This window comes from Mesoplodon mirus (genome assembly GCF_964341445.2).
Source record: "Mesoplodon mirus genome assembly, contig: HAP1_SCAFFOLD_755, whole genome shotgun sequence".
NCBI lineage: Eukaryota > Metazoa > Chordata > Mammalia > Artiodactyla > Ziphiidae > Mesoplodon > Mesoplodon mirus.
The window spans coordinates 189464-214576 of NW_028295277.1; the positions used below are offsets into that span (position 1 = coordinate 189464).

The 25113-nt window shown below is 37.9% G+C and overlaps 1 protein-coding gene across 1 annotated transcript; it reads right to left on the reverse strand.

The window, feature by feature from the left end:
* Positions 1-10487: 10487 nt before the first annotated feature.
* LOC309797584 (E3 ubiquitin-protein ligase RLIM-like) lies at positions 10488-22075 on the reverse strand (the record flags this gene model as incomplete). Its single annotated transcript, XM_082646077.1, has 2 exons — positions 10488-11917; positions 21961-22075. 2 exons carry the CDS (start codon positions 22073-22075, stop codon positions 10488-10490), a joined length of 1545 nt encoding a protein of 514 aa, XP_082502203.1.
* Between the last annotated feature and the right edge of the window lie 3038 nt (positions 22076-25113).

Sequence of the window (25113 nt, forward strand, 5' to 3'; positions counted from 1 at the left end):
AATAATATATTTCCATTAGTAACTTGCATTTTTCATTCAATGTTATGTTTTTCCCCTCAACAGATTTGGAGTTTATCTATTCTAATTCTAGATTTTTAGTAATTAAAGGTCGAACATTCCTACTTGAGTGATCACAGTCTTATATTTAATAGCTCTAACCCTTACAGAAAACAAAATTGATGAGTTTCAAAGCATTGGTTCTGATTGTATTTTATATCATCTCCATGTAATTATCATCTCTATTTTAACTGTACTTATTTATTATTATTATTATTTGAGTTTCTAATTTCTTTTTTAAAAAAATATCTATATTGGAGTATAATTGCTTTACAATGGTGTGTTAATTTCTGCTTTATAACAAAGTGAATCAGTTATACATATACATATGTTCCCATATCTCTTCCCTCTTGCATCTCCCTCCCTCCCACCCTCCCTATGCCACCCCTCTAAGTGGTCACAAACCACCTAGCTGATCTCCCTGTGCTATGCGGCTACTTCCCACTAGCTATCTATGTTACGTTTGGTAGTGTATATATGTCCATGCCACTCTCTCACTTTGTCACAGCTTACCCTTCCCCCTCCCAATATCCTCAAGTCCATGCTCTAGTAGGTCTGTGTCTTTATTCCCATCTTACCACTAGGTTCTTCATGACCTTTATTTTTTCTTAGATTCCATATACATGTGTTAGCATACGGTATTTGTTTTTCTCTTTCGACTTACTTCACTCTGTATGACAGACTCTAGGTCCATCCACCTCACTACAAATAACTCAATTTCGTTTCTTTTTATGGCTGAGTAATATTCCATTGAATTGCACTTTATTTTTGACTTGGCCCCCAAATTAGTCACACAATTACACAGTGTTTAACAGTTAAACTTCTTGGATTTATCTACATGTATATCACTTTCTTTGCTCAGTTTGTTCTTTAATCCCACTTCTTCACGGTGAGTTTAATTCCCTTCAGTAAGAAACCTATTCCTTGGAAGTTTTAGTATTGAAGATCTATAGGTAGAAATTTTGTCTTTGTCTGAAAATGTCATCTCTTTCATTTTTTAATATGGTTAGTTAAATGTTCTATTCTAGGTTAAGAGTGATTTTTCCATTAGTACTTTAAGGATAGTGCTTTCAGTTATCTTCTGGCATCTATTGTTACTGATGAGAAGATTGCTACTAGTCTCATTGCTCTTTTTATTTGATATTCTTTCTTTCTTCCAAGTTGCTTTGTAGACTTTCCTCTTTGCCATTATTTGATGTGGTTTACCAGCTGTTTTTTAGCCTTGGTTCCCCAGAAAGCAGAGCCTCAGGCCAAGAGTTTATGTGCTATTATTTAATTAGAGAGTACAATGTAAGTGAACAGGATTGCAGGGCAAAAGCAGTGAAACAGGGAAGGCTGGCGATTCAATATGAGAATGCATGATCAAGCTGGGATTTGACCTCTGGAAGTTCTGTAAACTGGATCTCAAAATTATGGGGAGGGAATGTGAAGAAAGGAGAAAGAATTCATCCATGGGTTTAGCCTGTGGGGGAACTGAAACGGTTGCTTTAGGAATATTCTCACCTGCTGGAGTAAGGAGAGAGGTGGAGGATAGATTTGTTGCAATCATGAACACAGTGAGACACTGTCAGATTGTATATATAAGTAGTCTGCCAGTGTTGCACATTCTTTTAATGTGGAACAAAGGAAGGATCAGGCTGAGGTGAGGTATACGATACAGGATATAGTCATATATTTGTTTTTATTTCTTTTACTGGTGGCTCCATGCACTTCTTTTATCTGAGGATTTATTTCTAACTTAATCTCTGAGAAGTACTATTTCTTCAAATACTTGTTAAATTCACTCTAATCTCACCTTCTAAAAATATTATTAGATGAATGTGGGTCTTCCGTTTTATCTTTTATTCCTTTATCATTCACATTTTCATTTAATCTCATCATTTTTTCTGGCTTATTTTCAACTTATAAAATTCAAATTTAGTTTTATCAAATATGTTATTTAAACTTTCTATGGAGTTTTGAACTCCAATGAACATACTTTTTCTGCCTTTTTCTGCATCAATTGAGATGATCATGTGGTTTTTCTGTCCTTCATTCTGTTAATGTGGTGTATCACATTGATTGATTTTTGTCTATTGAATCATTTTACACATAAATCCCACTTGGCCATGATGTATAATCCTTTTAATATGGTGTTCAGTTCATTTTTCTAGTTGGATTATAGCTTATCTTTGAAGGTTCCAGCTTATCCTTGATCTTCTAACTTCAGATCATCTCTCATTCCTGACATCCAGCCCTACTGACTTCAGGACTGGCACCAAGAGGCAGGGACAGTGGATTTACATAGACTGCTTAACAAAGCCCCACTATCATGTAAGGTTTAATCTCTATAATAAAGTCCTTCTAGTGGTTCTACTTGTCCAACCAAACCTTAATATAGAGTTTATGGAATGTCATTTGATATTGTGATCAAGGAAAAATGGAGAAAGCCAAGGTATAAAGTATAGGAACAGAAAGAAAAATAACACAAAGGGAAATATATTAAATTTAGGATGATGCACGGAACATAAATATGCTGTAAAAATCTAAAAACTGGATGAAATTGATTATTTCCTAGTAAAATATATACCACCAGAATTGATTCCAGAAGAGTGTGAAAAACAAGAGAACCCTTAGAAGACCTTCATTGCTACTTTTGGTGAATTTGTCCACATTTCCATCTGGTTTGGCTTGGAGATCCCACCTCCATATTCTCGTGCTGGGCATGTGACCAAGACCTGGCCAGTTAGAATTCCCTGAACTTGAGGATTTAACAGAAATCCCAAGCTGAGTCAGTCTTTTGTATAAAGGCTGTCTCTTTGCCTGGGTTCAGTAAATTGGTAATATACAAAAATAGAGTTGTGTTTGGTCATTTTTCTTGCCACCCCTTGGAGAAAGGTTTCCCCAAAATAATACAAAACAAAACAAAACAAAACAAACAAAACAAACTGCAGAGGGAAGAATATCCAAGTCAGAGAAACATTTTCTATTTATATCCTTTGGGACCCCACACTTACCTGTGTCTGAAAGTATCAGCACTTTCAAACTTTGTTGTATTGTGAGTCAATAAATTCCTTTCTAGCCTTTAAACTAATTTGTAAGTGTTCTCTAGAATTACAACTTAAAATTAATACAATGACCATGGCAGCAATTGCATAAGATTTCAAGAAGCTAATTTTCTTGCAAAAATGAAGTTATGGGTATATACTCTTTCAAGTTCACATACTCTGAAACCCTTTCCCTCTTGCTGAATTTTTAAATTCCTTTATATTAGATTTCAAAATACAAAAGAAAATGGGCTCTGCTTCAAGATGTTTGTGAATGTAAGCATACGTAGCCATTACCTTTGCCTCTCAAAAACCTATCATAATAGCGGTGAAATCTGAAAGAAAGGGAAGCCCACTACTATAATATGCAAGGAGGGGGCTTCAGCTTCTGAGATATATATGTGCCCAGCAGAACTCCTGAGTAACTCAGGATGGCAAGAGGGAGACGTAGACTGAAAGTCTATGTGGGGCAGAGTTACTTCACCTACACCTTTTTCTCCAAACAAAAAGCCTGACAGAAAGGCATTTAACCACCCTCTTACCAATTCTTTCTTTTAAAAAGGAGTCTTTTAAAAAAGATATGTAAAGACTGTTTCCAGGTGATCTATAATGGCCAGTGTGTTTGTTACAGTTCCTGCCAAAGACTTATTCTTTCAACATTTGTATGTGTTTAGAATAGTGTCAGGCCTCCATCTGTTCATGGTAAAACTAAGCCTTTCAGGTTCTTTCCTAATCCATGAATTATTCCTATTTCTCCCAGGATTTATTTTGCTATTTTTAATATTTATCTTATTCTCTCTTATGTCATGCCTATCTCAAATATCTCAACAAATATTTATGGAACATCGACTTTGGGCAAGGCAGTATTTTTTGGGTGCTATGACTATTGTAGTGAAAATTACAAAACCCTTGCTTTCCTAGGGGTTTGCATTCTTCTTAACATCTAGAGATATTTTGTTTTCTCTTCATATTTACCAATGAAGACCATGAGCTCTGTGTTTATGATAATCTTTACACCTCTCATTTTTCTGTCTTGATTATCTTTGCTAGCTTCTTTATGTCTGTCTTCTTTATAATTGCTCCTGTTCCAAAGGATTCCATCCATCTCCCTCCACTACTACCATGGAACATACTTTCACAGGCAATACCTCATACTTCTTTGACTTCAGTCTGGCATCTTTATCCTAATTTTGGAAGCATACTTGATATTCCGTGATAGCTAGATGAACATTGCCACTAAAATATCACTCTGACATCTCAAATCTCAGAGATTCCAGCTGAATTGTCATCTATTCCTCTACTATGACAAACAAGTTATATTGCATTTCTTATATCAGTGGAACTTCTCACCATCTACTCAGTCACCTAAACCAGAAACTTAAGGTCATCTTTAAATTATCTAAGCAGCCACCAAATTTTATTGTGCTTCTTTAATACTACTTGAATCTATATGCATCCATATCTCAACTGTCTCACCATTATATCAGGACTTTATACTTGTTTCTTCCAGTTAATGCCGTAAATCCGTAAGTGGGACAATCTAAATTATGACAAACTGTTCATATCCCTGCTAGTATGACCATTCTAAAAATTGAAAAATTTTATTCCTATTAGAAAAATCGTGTTGACTGTGCATTGCTTAGAAGATCTAGTTCAACTCTTCAGCCTGATACACAATACCACTTGTTACCTTTTTGGCCTCATCTCTTCATTTTTTGCTAATGTACTTACATCTCTTCCTCTTCTACCCCAGAGCATGATGATTCATACTTACTGTTTACTGAGCCCTAAATTTTCAGTGCATCTTTACTGTTGCATGCAGTGTTTATTTTGCTTAGAATAAAATTAATGACTTCATTTCATTGGCTAATTGCTACTAGTCCTGTAAGATATAACCCAACTTTAAGGAGGTTTGAATTATTAGTGTAGATTTCTCCTCCTAGATCATTCCATTTTATCCTGTATCTGAATCTGTGTCAGGGCATCCCTGACCTAGAGTGTTACTGTATGTTTATTCATCTGCCTTCTTTAAAATGTAATACTTTTCGTCATGATAAGTGCTGTACTTCGTAACTATAACCCTAGCACCCAGCATCGCGCATGGAACATTCTTGGTCGGCGTTGAATGCCTGAAATAGTGATTTAGAAAAGGGTTGGCAGATATTATAACTTAATAGGCAAGAAACCCTATACAAATATGTTAAGTAAGTGAGAGAGATCTAGGTTGAAATACATCAAATCCAGGATGGTAGGTAACAGTATTAAAATAGGTTTTCTTTGGAGAATAAAGGGTGAAAAATAAGTCTGGGATGCTCACAGTGGCCAAAAATTCTGAAGCAGTGTGTGTGTGTGTTTGTGTGTGTGTGTGTGTGTGTATGCCAGTAACTGTTCTAGTTTTTAGAAATGTAGTAGTAATTTAAAAAAAAAGAAAGGTCTTTTGGAGCTTCTATTTTGGGATAGGAATGGGGAAGAAAACAAGCACAAGATAAATAAAAAATGTTTTAGATAGTCACAAGTGCTACTAAAGAAAAAAAAATACACTTCCAGAATAGGAGATGACAAGGCCAGGGGTGGTAGATAACTGTGTTGTGACTAGTGATGTGAGAATGGAGAACCCAGAGCCCAGAGTTGGCTTATAATTAGTGTCTGTCCTCTACGAATGGTGGATGAGAGAAAAAGGATTTTCCCCAACATGCTTTTCCAAATCCTCACATTTTTGCAGTGATGTTAAAGATGCTGGCTTGATGATTAAAAATGGAGAGTTTTGAATATCACACAAAGGAGAGCCTCTTATTTCATAGGGAGAAAGCCTGAGTTAGGATGGTAAAGAATTTTCAAATCTTAAATGAAGTGACAGAAAAGAAATGCAGTTCAGTTTCCATTCGAAATTCTCATACCAGGAACTTCTCATTGAAGGGAGTATACATTCACCTCTCAAATAATGAAAAGACATGAAATGTTTGGTTAATTGTAGTAAAGAAGATACTGAAGATCTCAAAGTATTGCATATGGATAACAAGTAATATTACTTCACAGAAACGTCACATTTCTTTGTGAACTTTCCAGTACATGCAGTGTTTTGATGTTCATGTTGTTCGATGCTCAGGCTTGTTTGCATTTACAAAAGAATCTTTATACTTAATTCTTCATGGAATATTGAGAGCACAACTTATTTTCATGGTTAGCCAAAAAAGATAGACTTTATATTGCTATCAAAAACTTATCCACAGGCTATAACTACTTTCAAAAAGAATTTGTTATTCAGACAAGGTTTTTTTTTTTTTTTGGAATTAGGCCAAAATAAACAAATGTTTTAAAAACTACCAAGAAAATACAGAGAAAATTCTTAAGATGGAAATATTTATGCTCACAACCACAGTGATGCTGTGTATTTAAACTGATATTCTGTAATGTAAAAAACGTATCAGGTTGAGCTCAGAAGATTCAGGTACAAATCTTCTCCATTTCTGATTTGTCAGGGCAGACAGAGAGGAATATGATTTGGAAGAGCAATATAATACTCAGCAATCGCTTTGAGAGAAAAATAAATGGATCTATAGTTTCAAAGTCAGAGTGTTAAATTGGGTTTATGATATAAGCAGCATATACTGGTAGAATGAGATAGGGTGATGTGAAGTAAAGTTAGAGCGATACGATATTGGTGGTTGTTCAAACAGGAAGGATACTGTCTTCTAGCAGCTTCAGTAGCAGGAATTAGGGATTCCATTTTTGGGAAAAATGGTAGAATATAATGTTATAGTGGGCCTAGAACCAAGACATTAAGCCATTTACTTGTCTAGGACTCATTATAATCATTTTCTAGGTACAGGATGGATCCTAGATGAGAAGTTGTATTAGTTGTCTGTTGCTGCATAAGAAATTAGTACAAATGTAATGGCTTAAAACAGCATCCCTTTATTAGCTCACAGTTCTACAGGTGGGGATACTGGCATGGAGTGACTAGGTTCTGTGTTCAAGGTCTTAAACGTCTGAAATCAGCATTTTTAAACCCTTGTCAGATAATTCTAACATCTAATTCATCTCTGTTAGCATCATCTGTCACATCTTATTCAAGCTGTCATGTATCTGGTTCTTGGTATAAGTAGTGATATTTTATTGTCTTTTGGACATTTTGGCTATTATGTTAGGATACTTTGGTCCCTATTTAAAGTGTTTTGTTTTTTTTTAATTTTTAGCAGGCATTCACTCTTTATAGGTTTGGCACACATTTCCTGTACTTTTATGGATGGTGGTTCCATGATCACCTAATTTTCTGACCCTTTGTGGTACTCTTATGGTCTGTTTCCCTTGGGCAGGTGGGGTTACCTCTGGTCCCTTCTCATGCTGCTTATGGGGTCTGAAGTAGCTTCCCCAGGATACGGCACTTGGTGCTTCTGGTGAGGGAAGGGAATCTCTGGAACACGTGATGAAGAGTCCTTCCTGGGCCAGGCACTTGTGACAGGGTCTCCCTGGACTGTACGGAGTGGAGGGTGCTTACCAGGTTGAGAGCTTTCTGTGGAGGGATCTCCGTTGCCGGTACCAGCAAGTTGCCTGATGTTTCTGGGGAGGGGAGAGGAGCCTCAGGCCCACCTGAGGAGAGCATTGTCCAGGTGGGAGCTTTTTGTGGTAGGAGCACTTTTGCTGGGACCCTTAGCCACTGATGTGTCTGGGTGGTGAAGGGGGATCTCAGGCCCAGTGGGGAAGGAAAGCACTTTCCCTGGTCACTTAGTGTCATCAGGGCTTCCAATTGTTCGTCGTTGCAGGTTCTGCAAGGCTCGCCTGGTGTTTGGGGGATTCCCATTTGATGTGATGGAGGAAGAGCCTCTTTGAGCCACTTCCTGTTACTAAGTTGGGAGTTAGGAAATGCTGGGCCTGGATCACATTTTTTTGTTGGTAGAGGGTCATAAGGTGCCCTGCCATGAGGCTGTTCATCCATCCAATTCACCTTCTCTAGACCTTTCAGAGATCTCCTTTGGTTGTCTCATATTATTTCCAGGATATATAGTTGTGCGTATAAAGGGGGAGCAGGGAGAGGGAAGTATAACCCATCTTATCTGGATTAGAAGTCCTCTCTGTGCCTTTTAAGTGCTCACCTGATTAGGTCAGGCTCACTCTGGATAATCTCCCAATCAACTGTGCTATATATCATGATCTAATAATGGGAATGATATTCCATCACATTCACAGGTCTCATACTCAAGGGGAGGGGCTCCTACAAAGATCACTAGGCATCATCTTAGAATTTTGTCGACCACAGAAGGTGCATGTGAATGTACTGAAGCATTAATTAAGCAATTATCATCCTTTGGAAGGTTTTAATCTGTTAGGATAGAATGAAAGCCAAGTACTGTTATAAGTATTCTACTCACTTTAAGTGAAGTATATCTGATATCAAAAATACTTCCTAAAAATCAGACTATTCAAACAACTTTCAGAAGTTAATGTAAATTTCAGAGGTTTGATCCAAGCCTTCATTTCTGGCCATGCAGATATCTTCTGTGTGAAAAATATGCTACCTCAAAGATGTTTTCAAAAACTTCACCACCACTCCCCATTTATATTTTGTAGTTATGTGCAAATACTGTGGCTGCCAGCAATTCACAGAGAAAAGAAAGGTCAGTGATGTTTCTGACTTTAACTTTTTAGAGAAGGTGTATACTTAACACTGCCTACATTTGTATAGGCTGCACATTGCACAAAATTTCTGATTATTGCTTTAGGTTATAATACAATGTACTCTCAACTATACCAGGATTGAAAAATTTAAGCAAAATTTTCTGGACTGGCCAATACAACCCCCCAAAAATAGTCTTCAGGCTGAATTAGGAGAAAAATCCTTCACTATGTTTAGGTTGGAAGGAAGCATGACCTAAATTTTGATTTCAAATACTCGGGGTTTTGGGTGATGGTTTTACTGGGGACAATTAGAATTGAACTATGTAGACATGTTTCTTGAAGCCAAGTTTTACCTTTAAGGCTTTCATATTGCAGCTTGTGAGGCTCCAAGCAGCAATTGGCTACTTTGGGTCATTCACACAAGGATTCAGAGTCATATATAAACCATAAAACCCTTTATAAGAAATCAGAATCTGTTTTAAAAATTAATTATATGAACTAAACATATATAGAAAGAAATTGAAGCTTGAATATATTGAAGAAGCAAAAATTAAAGACATACCTATAACTGCCCTTTATCCTTAGTTGTTTACAATCACAGCAAATCAAAGTGTGACATGTTTAAGAGAAAGGTAATTAAGTTCTAAGGCTTTGTCATCTTATCACTTTTAAAAATACAAGATCTGAGTAAATGAAAGGAAAATAGAGAGGGTTGTTAAAGAGCTGAGTCATAGAGTGGAATAGAGAACAAGCGGAAGTGGAAGAGGCAAGAAAGCATACACAGGCTGGGTTTGAAGAGAGTTGGGAATGCTGGTTGTGGTAGATGGTCTCTGATTTGCTTACCGGATCTACTCGCCATCCTTCTTAACCCTGCTTCGTGATTCCAGGAGGCTGATCTTTATCAGCTTCATGGACCAGTCTGTGTCTTCAGGTTGGGTTTGGTTAATATGAACTACTGATAAGTGATTAGAAGTCAGGAGGAAAGAAGGCAAGGGTATTTATTTCCATGATCTGCCCCCTTCCAAACTTTAGGTTGGCAGTGGATGCCATTTTCTAAGGTTACATCTCTTGTTGGGTGGGCTTCTCCTATAACTCGAAGACATTCTGGGTTGCAGGAACTGCTATCTCTCTATGCCCCTTCAAACCTAGTGGTTATAATACTGGTTTCTCACAGCTGCTAGCCTCAGGGTACTTCATCATCTCTTGGTTTCCCTTCATTCTTTACACACTTTAGTCTCTTCATTAAATGCTATTCCATCACTCTTTTAAAGTGTGCCATCAGTTTTTAGCTAGAACTGACTGATACATTGGTAGTGGGGAATAGGCAAAACGTTAAGGTAGTGTTAGGGAGGTGGGATAAACTGCTGTGGAGAGAGATAGGAAGAGAAGGGTTTCAAAGCTTTTTATGGCATTCTAGGAATGTAACATGACTTCTTTATGTGAATGACTCTAATGTAGTCTTAAATGGCTTCTTAAATATTGATATTTGGTTGGGTTTCTGTTTCTTTGCATGCACAACCAGGATTGAACAGGGCTAAGAGATGTCTGGGATTTACATGACGAGATAATACTACTAGGATCTATCTAGATTCATTATATCATATTAAGACATTTCTCCCATGGAATCAGGAACATCCCAACCCAGTGCACATGCTAAGTTTTTATTGAAATTCAGTGAACTGCTATGGTGTGAAATTAATTTTTATTGTCAGTCCCCTGCGTCGGCAGGCCGACTCTCAAGTCCTGCGCCACCAGGGAAGCCCTATAACACTTTATATAGCTGAGAATTCATCGATCAGGATTTTCACTCTCATTGGAATCCACTACTTGCCTACGACAAATCGGACACGTAGAGTTCTCAGACAGCCAGCGATCAATGCAGTGAATGTGATATTCATGGGAGCAAGGTAGTATGCGAAGCTTGCTGTTTTCTGTGTAGTCTGTAAGGCAAATGCTACAGGCTTTTAGTGCATCATTTTCACCAAAAGATCTTACAGCCAAGCTGTCAATCTGTGCTTTGGTGAGTCCTGTAGTTTGCAGATTATGGGAGGACCCAGAGTCACTTTCATCAGATATTATTAGGCTAATTTGTATACCCCCTTGGCTGGTCTCTGATGATAAGTTTGTTTCTTCAATGCCTTCAAACATCAGTGATCTAATTCCTGAATTTTCATCACTTGAGCTGGAACCAGAAATAGGACTAGAACTGGAACTAGACGTACAATTGGGGCTTGAATGCCAACTCAGTGTGGAACTTGAATGGGTATCATAGCTAGCATTTGAATCAGAACCAAATGTACCACTACTACTACCATTAGGTGACTCTAGCCATTCCATGTTTTGACTTGGAGGTGAGACACTATGCTCTAAATTACTGTCACTGTCCATAAGGTTATTTGAGTTACTAAATTCTGTCATTGTCTGCCTTAACGTGCTCTGAGTTGGAACAGATGTTGAATCATTTAAGCTAGTATTTAAAGTTCTGCAAATGGGATTTCTAATGGTATTGACATAAGCTCTCACACCTGCCTGCTCAGAATGTGAATACATATGCCTCAGTCCTCGTTCACTTTCAGAAGTGACAGTGTTGTTTGGTGTCTCAGATGTTAACTGAGTTCTACTAGCTCTGCTGTCTCTCTGAGAATATGCTCCAGAATGAACTTGTCCTACTTCAAGATTGAAGGGTATGGTTGGATATATTTCCCTCATTCCCCAAGATTCACCACTGCTGGTTGTATCTGGAGAATTTTCTCCATGAACGGCATTCCTTGTTCTAGAAGTTTCAATAAGACCGCTATTTTGCAACTCAAATCCAGTCATTTGCTGTGTCAATATTTCTTGGTGCTCAGTTCTAGAAAATCTCGCATTCTCACTTAGCAGAGGCTGCTCAAAATTCTGAGAGGGTATACTATGATTAAGTCTTTGTACAATTTCCCTAAGTGAACGTGGAGGCGACCAACTTTCAATTCTTGCTCTAGTTCTCCGATACTCTGGGCTCCTACTTCTTGCTCTTCTCTGACTTGTGGTAGGTGGGAATTCCATTAATGTTTCAGTTGTATCTTGTTCAGACATAGATGGTCTTGTAAATATTGATTCAGATTGTGGACTTTCCACTTGCCTTTGGCTGTCTTCCATATTTTCTCTTCTGGGAAGTCTTGCAGATGCTACATATTCATTCTCTGGATTTGGACTCCCATTATCAAGGTTAGCATTTATTTCTAAACTGAATATGAACTGATCACTTTTAGGATTAATTTGGCTCTTCTCTCCAAGATTGGTTTTCTCTTTGTCCACTTGTCATATTTTCAGTTTGTCCAGAACAGTTAAGTCAGTATATTAGAGAGTCACCACTAGACACGTCATCTGAAGAGTCTCCTCTGTCTGTTAACAAAAAAAATGGGGAGGGTGCATAAAAAACCACCAAAATTAGAACCATCATAAAATAGCACTCTGAAACTTTGTTTCAAAAACAAACAATAAATGAGAACTTAAATACTCAGATGTTTTCAACTGATTTCACATTTATAGAGTTAATATTTTATAAACTGCACTGTGTAGATTTATAAGTAAAGGTAGAAAAGTTTCGATTCCATCCAAAAAGAGTGAGCTAATCCTAGATAAACTTAGAGAATTTTTTAAAAAGGGAATCCGGAGGAAGTCTGTGTTTCAGTATTTCATCATATACACAGCCCTGTGTACCACTGTCGGAGGAATGTCAAGAGACTTTTTTTTCAGTCCACTGTCAAAACACTAATGCAATTAAACAAGGTAAACACCAGTTAAGGTACAATGCTAGTAGTTTAGTTCAGTTTACATTATTGTCTAATTTTCATTAGTCTCCAACATGACTACTTCTAGGCTCTTCACTTATGTGCTTTTGATAATAGATAAGCTGTTTTAAAATATAAGGTTATTGCCCAAACATAAACAAGTTTTATAGGTTTAAAAGTGTTTGCATTTTGAATACTTCTTAATGTTACCAAGATTTTTAATTGACATTAAATTGAAGGTCAGATCAAATGAATAGACTGAACCTAGCATGGTACATATAAGACCATATTCAAGAACCAAAGTATTATAGTATCCTCTTCATTAGACAGCAAAATCCTCTACTTCACACTGGAAGGGAGGGCACCAGACCTGAGGTCCGAGCAGAGTTTCTCAGCCTTAGCACTATTGACATTTTGGTGCTGGACAATTCTTTGTTTTGGGGAGCTATCCTGTGCATTGTGGGATCTTTGGCAGCATCCCTGGCCTCTGCCCACTAGATGCTAGTAACACCCATGCCTCCCCTGTGACAACCAAAAATATCTCTAGCCATTGCCAAATGTCCCCAGGTGTTGAAGAGAGCACAATTGTCCCCAGTGGAGAATATTTGTTTGCTTTTTTTACATGTCTATGTAGAAAAAATAATTCAAGAAGTAGGAGGGACTTTCAGTTGAGGTAGAAAACCAAGAAAAATACAAATAGGCTACTTTGCACTGTTTCCCAATTAAAACAACCCAAGTGTGAATGAGGAAAACAAACAAACAGACCTTGACATGCTCACCAAAAATCAAGTAAATGCCAGTTCTTTTTATGAGAATTTACTTACCAAATTAATGTAAGTCACTTCTGTATAATTTACTATTTACTATTATGAAGTTACTATTTCCTATTATGAAGTTCCTTATTCATCCCATCCTATTCCCTCCAAAAGCAAAATATACCTGTATTTTCATCTGAGTCTTGTGGTGCGTTTTCTTTGATTAGCTGAAGTCTTCTCAGCAACTCTTCTTCCGTACTTTCACCTGGAATGCCTAGAAGATTGTTGTCTCTCATAAGTTCGTAATCTTCTTCACTCAGATTATTTACGAACCTGGAGAAATCTTCTTCCCGAACCAATCGGTCCGTTTGACTTATGTGTTGGGCCGAAACTCCATCTCCTTCATCGTTGGAATCCGAGTTTTCCACCTTAATAAACAAGTGGAAAATTATCTGAAATTCACGACGTGGTGTTGAAATTCACCAATGGTCGTTTCGCTTTCTACTTCCTGCCAGAGTGTCCGGTTCCGACTCAGTCGGATGACCCTCTGCACAGATTCCTCCCTTCTCCCTTCCCGACTCAGTTCTGTGGCCCCTGGTGACGCAAGAGTTGGGAGCCGCCTCTAGCCCAGAACTTGCTAGACGTTGCCTAGGCACCCATTATCTTCCCCGCTGTTACCGAGTAGGGACTGGATTCAGGTTAGGTTTCATTTCATTCAAAACCAGCCAATGTTACTGAGGGTTTATAGTGTACCAAGCACCGTGCTTCACCTCGTTTCACCCACAGGAGCCTATTCTCAGGTTTTCAGGCTCTGATATGCTCTATTTATTCGTTACATTCCATATGACTGCCTTCTTCAAAATGCCATGCCAAAGTCAGCCTAGTTCAATGCAGCAATTCTCGTTTTCAGGTGCCCAGGGACCTCCACCTTTTCTCCTCATGAATTTCTCAAATCCTAGACTCTCACTAAGAAAGCCCACAATGTTTGATAATTTACCAGGGCCCTGGCTGAGTCTCTTTAGTGTGTCCTCTCCCTTTTAACTGTTAATGGCTTCATCTTGCATTATATGGTCCTTCAGTCTTGTTTCAAACAAACAAGAAACACCAAAACTTTGGCAGCCTTTTCTGCTCAGCCAGGGAATTCCTTCTCCACAAAAGCATCAGGTTCATTTTTGTCCTCCTTTCTCATAAATATTATAAATAGTACTTAAGCAAAACTAGCCAGAACATCACAGGAACTTTTAGGACAGATACATAATAGTTACTTTGTCTGCCACAGTGAGTACTGACTTTGCTGATTTTGTCGCATGTATCACCTGAAAGGCTTGGTGAAAATAAAATAACGCTCATTTGCAATGCTATCTGGAGGAGACCTCTAATTCACTCTCAGTACACAGCTTAGAAGTTGAAGGAGCTGTGTAAATTCACAGTTGTTGTTTTGTTCACGGTCCACAGCAGGCTTTCTTGTTTGTTCTCAAGGAGATGGAAGGATGGTAACTTTACTGGTGTGACAGTGAAGAATCTAAGTCTATGTCCTGCTTTTGACATTTGTTCCATGCCTCGTTTAACTTAAGCTAGAAAAATCAATCTTTCCCCTCTGAATCAAATCTCAGCAAGATTTTGGATGAGAACAGAATCCACTAGACTACCTTGCCTCCTTTATGGACTTCTGAGTGTATTTGTTATCTTTTACTGAAGTTATTCTTTTCACAGGGGAAATCTGTTGTAAACTTGTTTGCTGTGCCTCAATCAAAACTAGCAGTATTATGAAAATTCAGCGTGATTTGTACTCTTGATGCAGGAAACCCTCACAATCGTTAGTGTTCTTGAGAGTGATTGACTCAGTTTAATTCAATTCAATCAATTCAAGTGTCAAGTATGTTTAGCGTTTGTTAAATGTCAGTCATATTATCGGATATTAAGATACAAAGATGAGTATATTTAAGAATCTGTTGCCATTAGAGTATAACAAACAATTGAGCTACACAGAGGTAAAATTACAGTTTTGAGGAGAAAGTGATTTGAGTGAGAGAGAAAATCGGTTTCACTGCATTTGGGTTTTAAAGGATGAATAGGAGTTTTCTAAGTGAATAAAAGGGGGAAATATTTTCAAAAGTGAAAACAGCAACTGCTAACACTCATAAAACAACAAGGATAGTAGATTTTAATTACTAAAAAAAGACATTAGTTAAATTGGCAGAGCAAGGCCAAAAACTGGAGACCTTTATGACATGTTTAGAAGTTGGACTTTATCATTAGTGCAATGGAAAGATGTTGAAGTCTTTAGACAGTTGATGGTCAAATTTGCAATTTAGAAATAATATTGATAGTAGTGTTGAGGATGAATATGAAGGGCAACAGTTCAGATGGGAGGGTCAGAAATAGATAGAGGGCAGCCTAGGCTAGTGATGACAAGGATCTGAATCAGGGCAAAGGAATATGATTAAAATGAAGGACTTTAACAGATCTCTAGGCAGCAGAACTGATTAAACCCAGTAATATGTGGGAAAGAGGGAAAAGTGGGGAGGGGGCATATATGAGGGAAAGGCAGGGGTCAGGATTACTTCTGTATTTCTGTCTTTGCTTAGTGGACAGTGGTACCAATAAGAAGTAACACCTGATTCTGAAGTTGTATGGTTTAGCTTAAGAGGGAGCATGATTGCTTATGATTAGAATAGTATGCAAGTTACCTGAAGATTCAGGAAGTCTTACAGTCTTTCCAAATTTAGGTACAGAAGCACATGAACTAATAGCCCCGGATGTTTGGTGTTCCCTGTAGTTGGCTCTCCGTGTCAATGACTCTAGCTTCCTGAACTATTTGTTCCTGGTTATGTCCCAATTCTGGTGCAAGTAACAGGGTATAGGGATCATCATCCCAGAGACCTACTTATTGACCTTGATTATTTAAATAGAAGCCACCAATATAGCTGTGCTTTACACTTAGTTCTCTCATGTCTTGACTTTCCTTCTGAGCATTGCAGTGTAGGTTCAGTAGTTTTTCCTCTGGATGGCAATATTGCTGCTTTGGCCTTTGTTCTATCCCTTGTCTTGATATCAGAAGTCTTCTGAAGATGTTTTTTCTTCACTTCTTATTTCAGAGATGGGAGGTGCATCAAGAAGTCCGGAGGTTGACTAGAGCATCACTCTAAGTTGAGTTGGAGGGGAAGAGGTTGAAGATGGAAAGCTGCTTACTTTCAATCAGAGTCAAGCACTTAAAAATTTGGCCAATCCATTGTTTATGATGTGGTGAAAAAATGGGGTGTGTGTGAGCAGATTTGGCTGTTCTTTTATCCTGGTTGTAATAATGGAGTTTTGTAATCAAGAGTTTTCTTTTACTGACTCTGTCCAAGGAAGCTTCTGAACAGATTCTATGACTCAAAGGGAGACTGAAAATAAGCAAGAGATAGCATTCTCCCTGAATATGGGTAAAAGGAGTTCCGTGGCTTTAGAACTGTAAGAAATGATCAAGACATATATTCCAGATACCTATTGCAGTATAACAAACCAGTCCAAAACGCAGTGGTAGATACAATAGAAACCATGCTGTTATAGTCAGGACTTTGTGAGCTAAGAATAAAGATAAAGAATAATGGGGATGGCTCATCTCTGCTCCATCATGACTGGGCCTCAGCTCTGTTGGCTTGAATGATTGGAGATAGATTAGACAACTTGACTGGTGTCATATGTCTGGGGCCTTGGTTCTGGCTAAGTTTTCTTTGAGTCACATCTTTTGGTGCTGAAATGTCCAACCAAGATGGCATCTTCATTCACAAATCTGGGGCTTGAGTTGGGCTGCACAGGCTGAAAAATCTGGGGCTGGTTTTCTCTCTGTCTCTGTCTTTCTCCATGAAATTTCTCGGTGTAGTTTTGGAGTCTTAGCAACCTGGATATCTCAAAGTAGTTGAACTCTTACATAGTGAGTGGCTTCACCCAAAAGAAACATCTCATGAGACTTGGCTGGAATCTGTAAGGCTTCCTATGACTTAACCTCACAAGTGCAAGAACACCTTTTCTCTTGCATTCTGTTGATTGAATAAGCCACTGTATCAGCCCATATTCAAGAAGTGGGACACCACATTCTACCTTTCAATAGAGAGGTAACAAAGATTTTATGGTTGTATTTAATGTACTATAGCACATGATGAAAAAAATCTTATAATGATGACTTTTCAGTTTATGTGGAAATTAATCTCTCCCTCTGTTCTCTGAATTGCATTATTCTCTGGGTAAAAATAAAAAAAGGGAGGACATAAAATCTGAAGTTCTTTGCATTCAGCCTGATTTTAAAGATACCCGATTAAGGATCTTTTTATTATGTAATAGTTTTCCCACATCACAGACCATTGGTAATATTAAGAGCTATTTACTGAGCAACTGTAATTGCTAGACACTCTGCTTGTGTTTTAACTTATTTGATCTCAAGCCCCATGCAAGAGAGGTATTACTATTCTCAGAGATAAAGGCATTGAGGCTGATGCAAATTAAGTGATTTTCTCAAAGTTACAGTAATAGATAATATGTTTAGATTCAAACAAGGTCTATAGGATGACTCTCCCTGTTTCGCTCTACTCTGCTATGTTTAATGAAAACACAATTTTAGACATCATTACACAAACGTAGTAAAATCTCAGTTAAATGAGATGCTTGAATCATGTTTGATCATTTTCGTGTGCCATTTCAATTCTGCTTTGGGGTTAGTCTAGAATATCTTCGTTTTAACTTAATAAAGAGTAATTTTAAATCAAGAAGTAAACATAATTAAAGCTTGATAAGATATTTCATATTTTTATGTCTTTTTCTTTCCCACCAGAAGGATGGGTTAAAAGCTTGAAAGCATTGATGCAGAAAAATGAATATAAATATGCATGTCTCATGGAATCTACTGGAATTGGTTCTTTGACACAAATACTTGTTTTGAATCTAAACAAGAAATTCTTGTTAATTGAAATCACACCCTTTCCACTTACATAGGCTTGACACTAGGAATTAGTTTCATCTCTTCCTTATTCTTACGTCTAATTATGGAAATAAAAATGTATTTATTTAGCAAGGTCTCATCCCTCTTATCATTTCCTTTCTTCCTGGTTCTGCTCAGATTTAGACTGTTTTTTTTTTTTTTTTTTTTTTTTGCGGTACGTGGACCTCTCACTGTTGTGGTCTCTCCCACTGCGGAGTACAGGCTCCAGACGTGCAGGCTCAGTGGCCATGGCTCACAGGCCCAGCCGCTCCACAGCATGTGGGATCTTCCCAGACCGGGGTACGAACCCATGTCCCCTGCATCGGCAGGCGGACTCTCAACCACTGCGCCACCAGGGAAGCCCAGATTTAGACTTTTGATAGCTTTTCTATTAGTGCCGTGTCAGTGGTTAGTTTGCTTCTATGCTTTCTCTAGTTTTGAGCCATTTTACACACTTTCTCTGAGGCATGCTCCAGGTCTGTTATTCACAAGCAAGTTAGTTCATATTTCCGCACATTTGTTTATTTGTAAAGTCTTACCTCCTAGATTATTGTAATAAATAAATAAACTTACATATACATAAATAATATTTTGTTTGTTTGAAAAGCACTCTGACTTTTTGTGAAAGAGACTCACTTCCCAATTTTACAGCATTAATCTGAGGAACAGGGGCCTGCTGGAATACTCCCCAGGGACAGAGGCTGGCAGGTGCCATCTTCCTGCTCTCTCTCTGCCTTGATAAAACTGAAAGGTGCCATCTTTTTTCCCCTTTTTCCTTTCCTGCAGGTGACAACTTTGTGCTCCAGCCAGCTGGCTCCTTCTTCCCTGCTCTTCCTCTGTCTTGCTATATATATATATTTTTTTCTTCTTCTTTTTCTTTTTTTCTTTTCCCTCTTTCCCTTTATTCAAATGGTGTATCTTTGCACTCTTCCCACCGCCTCACTCAACCAGTAAGCATCATCTTCACACTTTCCTTCTTATGTGCTCCAGAGAGCCAGAATCTCCAAGACAGGAGATCCCATTTTTGTGGCCTCCACTCAGGGGATGCTCCTTGATCACCTGGCTCTGGAGGCCAGGAGGGATTTCTTTTCTGGGTCCCATGGGACTGTAACAATTGGAGAGACAGTTCTTGGCAGGATACCACCCCCAGGATGTACCACTACACATCAGACTGAGACACAGCCCCAGCCTTTACATGAGAAAAGCCTATTTGCTAGTAGGGACAAGACTTAAGAGCAGACTTCAGGTTCATCACACATCTAGAGGCTACGGATGTGCTCTCGGGGAAGGTAGGCTGGGGGTGCCATCTCTCCACCCTCACTCTGCCTTACTACAGTTCACTGGTATCTCCCAGAATGGAGCTTGTACACTTATGTGAAGCACTGTTTTCTTGTGACTGCTCCCCGGGGAACACCTTCAGATTGCTTGCTTCTGGGGCGCAGCAGGGCTTACACTTGCAATCTCACAAGGCTAAATATATTTGCATTCTTTAAAAGCTGTTACCAAATTTTCTGGCTTCCTATCAACCTGAATCTAGGTACTGCCTGAGATCCTCCACTTTGGGTTGCTCATTTGTCTTGGCACACCCTCAACTGCTGGGATGGTGTGCCAGGTCTATTAAAAATAAACTGCTTAGACAATCACAAAGATTTGAGAGGCAACCAAGAGTAGACAGGGTTAAATGACAAGGTTCATCTGTCACACAGCTCTTCAAGACTGGGAGATGTGGCTATTTCACTTAATGCATAGAAACCAACACAGAGAGTCAAGCAAAATGAAGAAAGAGAGGACTATACTCCAAAAAAAGAACAAAATAAAACCTCAGGGAAAAATCTTAATGAAATGAACATAAGTAATTTACTTGATAAAGAGTTCAAAGTTATGGTCATAAAAATGCTCACTGAACTCAGAAGGAAAATGGATGAAAACAGTGAGAACTTCAACGAAGAAACAGAAGATATAAGAAAGTTCCAAATAGAAGTCACAGAACTGGAGAATGCAATAATTGAACTTAGAAATACAGTAGATGAAGCACAAGAAAGAATAGGTGAACTCAAAGACAGGTCAGAGGAACTCATCCAATCAGAGAATAAGGAAGAAAAAAGAATGAAAATAATGAATATAGCTTAAGGGATTTATGGCACATCAAATGGAATAACATTCACCTTATAGGAATTCCAGAAGGAGAAGAGAAAAGGGGGCAGAAAACATTTGTAGAAATAATATCTGAAAACTTTTCCTAACCTGGGGAAAGAAACAGACATCCAGATACAGGAAGCCCAGAGAGCTCCAAAGCAGATCAACCTAAAGAGATCCATACCAAGAAATATGAAAATTAAAATGTCAACGTTAAAGATAACAAGGGAATCTTAAAATCACCAAGAGAAATACAACTTGTTATATAACTTGTTATATACAACTTGTTATATAACTACATCAACCTAAAAAGCTTCTACACAGAACAATAAACAATCAACAAAACGAAAGGGTGAGCTACAGAATGGGAGAAAATATTTGCACATCATGTATGTGATAAGGTGTTAATATCCAAAATATATGAGGAACTCATAAAATGGCTATATATATATATCTATATATAGATAGATATAGATTCTCAAACAATTCAATTAAAACTTGGGCAGAAGAACTGAATAAAAATTTTTCCAATGAAGGCATCCAAGTCACCAACAGGTTCATGAAAAGATGCTCTACATCACTAATCACCAGGGAAATGCAAATCAAAACTACAACGAGATATCACCTCAAAGAGACTAAGAGGTAACAAATGTTGACAAGGATGCAGAAAAGGAAACCCTTGTGCACTGTTGGTGGGAATGTAAATTGGTACAGCCACTATGGTAAACAATACGGAGTCTCCTCAAAAAAATTAAAAAGAAAACTACCATACATTAGCAATCCTGCTTTGGGTGTATATATATCCAAAGAAAATGAAATCACTATTTCAAAGAGATATCTGCACTCGCACATTCATTGCAGCATTATTCACAATTGCCGAGAAATGGAAACAACCAAAGTGTCCATGCATGGATAAATGGATATAGAAGATGTGGTACATACATAGATGGAATATTATTCAGCCATGAAAAAGAAAATCCTGCCACTTGCAACAACATTTATGGATCCTTGGGGCATTATGATGAGTGAAATAAGTCAGAGAGAGAAAAATAAATACTGTATGATATAACTAAATTGTAGACTCTAAAACAGCCAAACCCAGAGAAACAGAGAATAGAATGGTTGTTGCCAGGGGTTGGGGTTGGGGGAAATGGGGAGATGTTGACCAAAGGGTAAAATATCCAGTTAGCACATGAATTTCTGGGAATCTAATCTACAGCATGGTGACTGAGGTTAACAGAACTGTATTATATACTTTAAAGTTGCTAAGAGAGTAGATCTTAAATGTTCTCACCGAAAAAATAATGTTATTTATGCGAGGTAACGGAGTTGTGTTAACTAGCTCCGCTGTGGTAATCATTTCACAACATGTAACATACCAACAGATTGTACACCTTAAACTTACACAATGCTATATGTCAATTACATCTCAATGAAGTTAGAAAAATACAGAAAACAGACTGTTGCACAACATTCAAGCAAAAATACTAGTTTTGGGCTGCTTTTTCTTGAACTTACTCATTGTTCCTTCTTGAATCTGTTTTGTATCACATGATAGCAGACTCATACAGGCAGCCTACTTCTGATCAGGCGCAGCGAAAAAGAAGCAACTGATGGTATATGGGAGTTTAGGGATAAGCTACGAGATTTCTCCCTTTCTTCCCCTACTTTGTGAAGATTCTCCAGCAGCAACTTTGTAACTTCCACGGCTCCAACTCCAATGAGACAGAACTGGTATGGTCTGACATTGATGATCATGTAACCTGGCCCTGGACTCCTTTACAACCCTCTGCTTAACTCTGCCTTTCCAGCATAGGGGTAAAAGTAAATTCCTGTTCCTACTAATCACTCCATTATCTAGGTGGCCCTTCTTTACTTCTCAGAAGTTTCATCACTGGTGTTCTTAATACCCTGTATTAAATTTATTTGCAAAGACTTGAAACAATTTCTATTTTATTTGTTATGGGCAAATACAGTATAATAAAATTTCCAAATATTAAAAAAAAAATTAGAAGAGACATGAAATCTCAAAATGGGGAAATGTTAGCCACGTTTAGGAAGAAAATGTACTAATATTATTGGAGGAGAGAATTCAGGAATTGGAAGATAACACTAATGAGTTTGGAAGGTATAAGACTGTGGAGAAGTTTGAATGGTGGGCTTCATGCCACAGGAAATAGGGAGTGATTCAAAGTTTTATAAAGATTGTGCTCACTTCAGCAGCACATATACAAAGTTTTATAAGATTAATCTGAAAGTGGTAGGCAGTTTGAAGTATGTGATGGAGTGATGTCAAAGAAAAATTGCACCAGATGGTTACACAGGCAAGGAGTACTTTACTCAAGATGATTCTGTAATAGAGGAGAGAGACTGCACTCCATTCTGCTGAAACAAAAGGCATGGAAGTTTTTAGATGCCAGGATGAGCTGTAGGAAAAATAGTAGAGGATGCTGGAGAAGAGGTTGGTCAATATAATTAGACCATCTCTGTTTGCTTTGGCTCTTATCAAAGTTAGGCTCCTATACTCCCCACAGAGACTGGGAAGTAGGGGCAATACCTTTCTTGAAGGTTATATTTCAAAGAGCTGACTCCCAGGTCCTTGAGAAAGACATTTCTGGGTTGGAAAAGTATCAAGTGACTAGGAGAAAATTTACATCTCAAAGGGGCAGAGAAAGAATTTACAATTTCAAGTTTCTTAAGGTAAATGTTTTCAGAAAAGGGAGGTTAAGGGCCTATGGTAAAGAAAAAACCTGTCTGAAGTTTAGCCAAACTGAGGGACACATTAAGGCCATCTTGATCAGTAGTTAAAATTAGCATTACCTTCAAGAAGTTTATTTTATAAAGAAAAGCAATGCTTTAGAAACTTTCTCAGAAGAATCAAAAGTAACTGTCTGCTAGTTAGATACAGGTCAGGAATAATGATAAAGGGCAGTTACAAAGTTAACTCAACTAATGTTCTATGTGTTGTAGCTTTAATAAAGATGAAATAAGTAGAAAAAAATAATCCACTGGTACACGGTGAGAGCCAATTGGATGGATTGCCCAATTAGAAATACTTCTTTATTTTCTAGTCATTATCAGTCAAGGATTAACAAACCTACTTTTATTAGATATACTTCTGTCTAGGGATTGAGAAATATCAATTATTTAAACTTAATCACTACTTTATTTCTGTGAGATTTTTAAAAATATACTTTGGGGAAAAGTAATGGAAGAGTGATATAACACTAAAACATTGAAGTGAATGACATAATAAGACCCTATCTTTCTCAATTTACGGAGAAAAAAAGGGAGGGCAAAAGAAATGGGCAGAAAGTAAGTTTACCTACCAGTCATTGTGTCAAGTGTTTTCATATATTTATCTAATTTAATACTCACAAAACAATGAGACATAAGGAAGATATTTATCCCATTCCGTAGGTGAAACTCTGTTTACAAAGTAATATATCAACCAATTGTAGAGCTGACCCTTGAATTTAAGGCCTTACGTCTGTTGAAATGCAAGAGCCAAACCCTGCTAATACAAGGTGCTTAGAATAGGTAGACTTCAGGGAGCAGGAAAATTAGAGCATGAGTGAACTGATGACAAGTTTTGCTGATCTAGTAGCTTTGTGAGATTTGTCTAGATTCAAAGGCCCTTGCTCTACTAAACCATCAAATTAGAGGTGGTCTCCTTCTTAAACAACCAATATTTGCAGAGCTATTCAGACTTTGGGTCATGGTATTTTTTTCAAGGATTAACTATGATCACTGGCTTTTCAAATTTTAACTTTAGAAAGTCCTTGCTTTTGTTGGAAGCAATGTTAAATTTTGATGCAGTTGTTTGCAGGGATGAAACTTGGTCGCCCTCTGGAGGCTATTCTCAGGTCCGACTAGCATACCTTAATTTTGAGAAAGAAGTCAGGGCTCAACAATTTAACAACTCATTTTAAATGTGTGGAAATTATGTATATACATTATACTTTTTTAGAAGTTACAAAACATTGAGTTCAAAATGCTCAAAATATTTTAAAATGCTGAATTAAACGTTTTATGGCATAGCATGTTTTGAATTCCTGTTCTCCCTTTGGAAATGGAGATGGTCATCATTCTCCTTTTATCATGCAATATCTATACTGGGACTAAAACCGGTTATTTTTCCTCCCCTATTATAGGAACACATGGGCAATTAGTTCTATAAATTGAATGATAAGGCATATGACACAATACTATACACTCAATTACTACCAAGATCTTTCATTTTAAGTTTTTTTTAAAAATCTCTAAATTTCCAATTAATTTTTTTTTTCTTTCTCTCAGAGATAAAACATCGGAGCTTACAAGAACCCTTAAAAACAGAATGACTCAAAGGATAAAAATGTTTTGCTCCCTAGTTCATTCTTGTTCAGTTTTCTTGTAGAAGGTGTATTATACCAGTTAGTGTAAATTATACAAGCAAAGTTCTTGCCATATATTGGTGACAGCATTTCTACATAAAGTAAGCATTTAAGGGGCTTCCCTGGTGGCGCAGTGGTTAAGAATCCACCTGCCAATTCAGGGGACACGGGTTCCAGCCCTGGTTCCCGAAGATCCCACATGCTGTGGAGCAACTAAGCCCATGTTCTGCAACTACTGAGCCTGCGCTCTAGAGTCCGTGTGCCACAACTATTGAGCCTGCGCTCTAGAGCCCATGCACCACAACTACTGAAGCCCATGCACCTAGAGCCCATGCTCCGCAACGAGAAGCCACCGTGATGAGAAGCCCACGCACTGCAACAAAGAGTAGCCCCCACTCTCCGCAACTAGAGAAAGCTTGC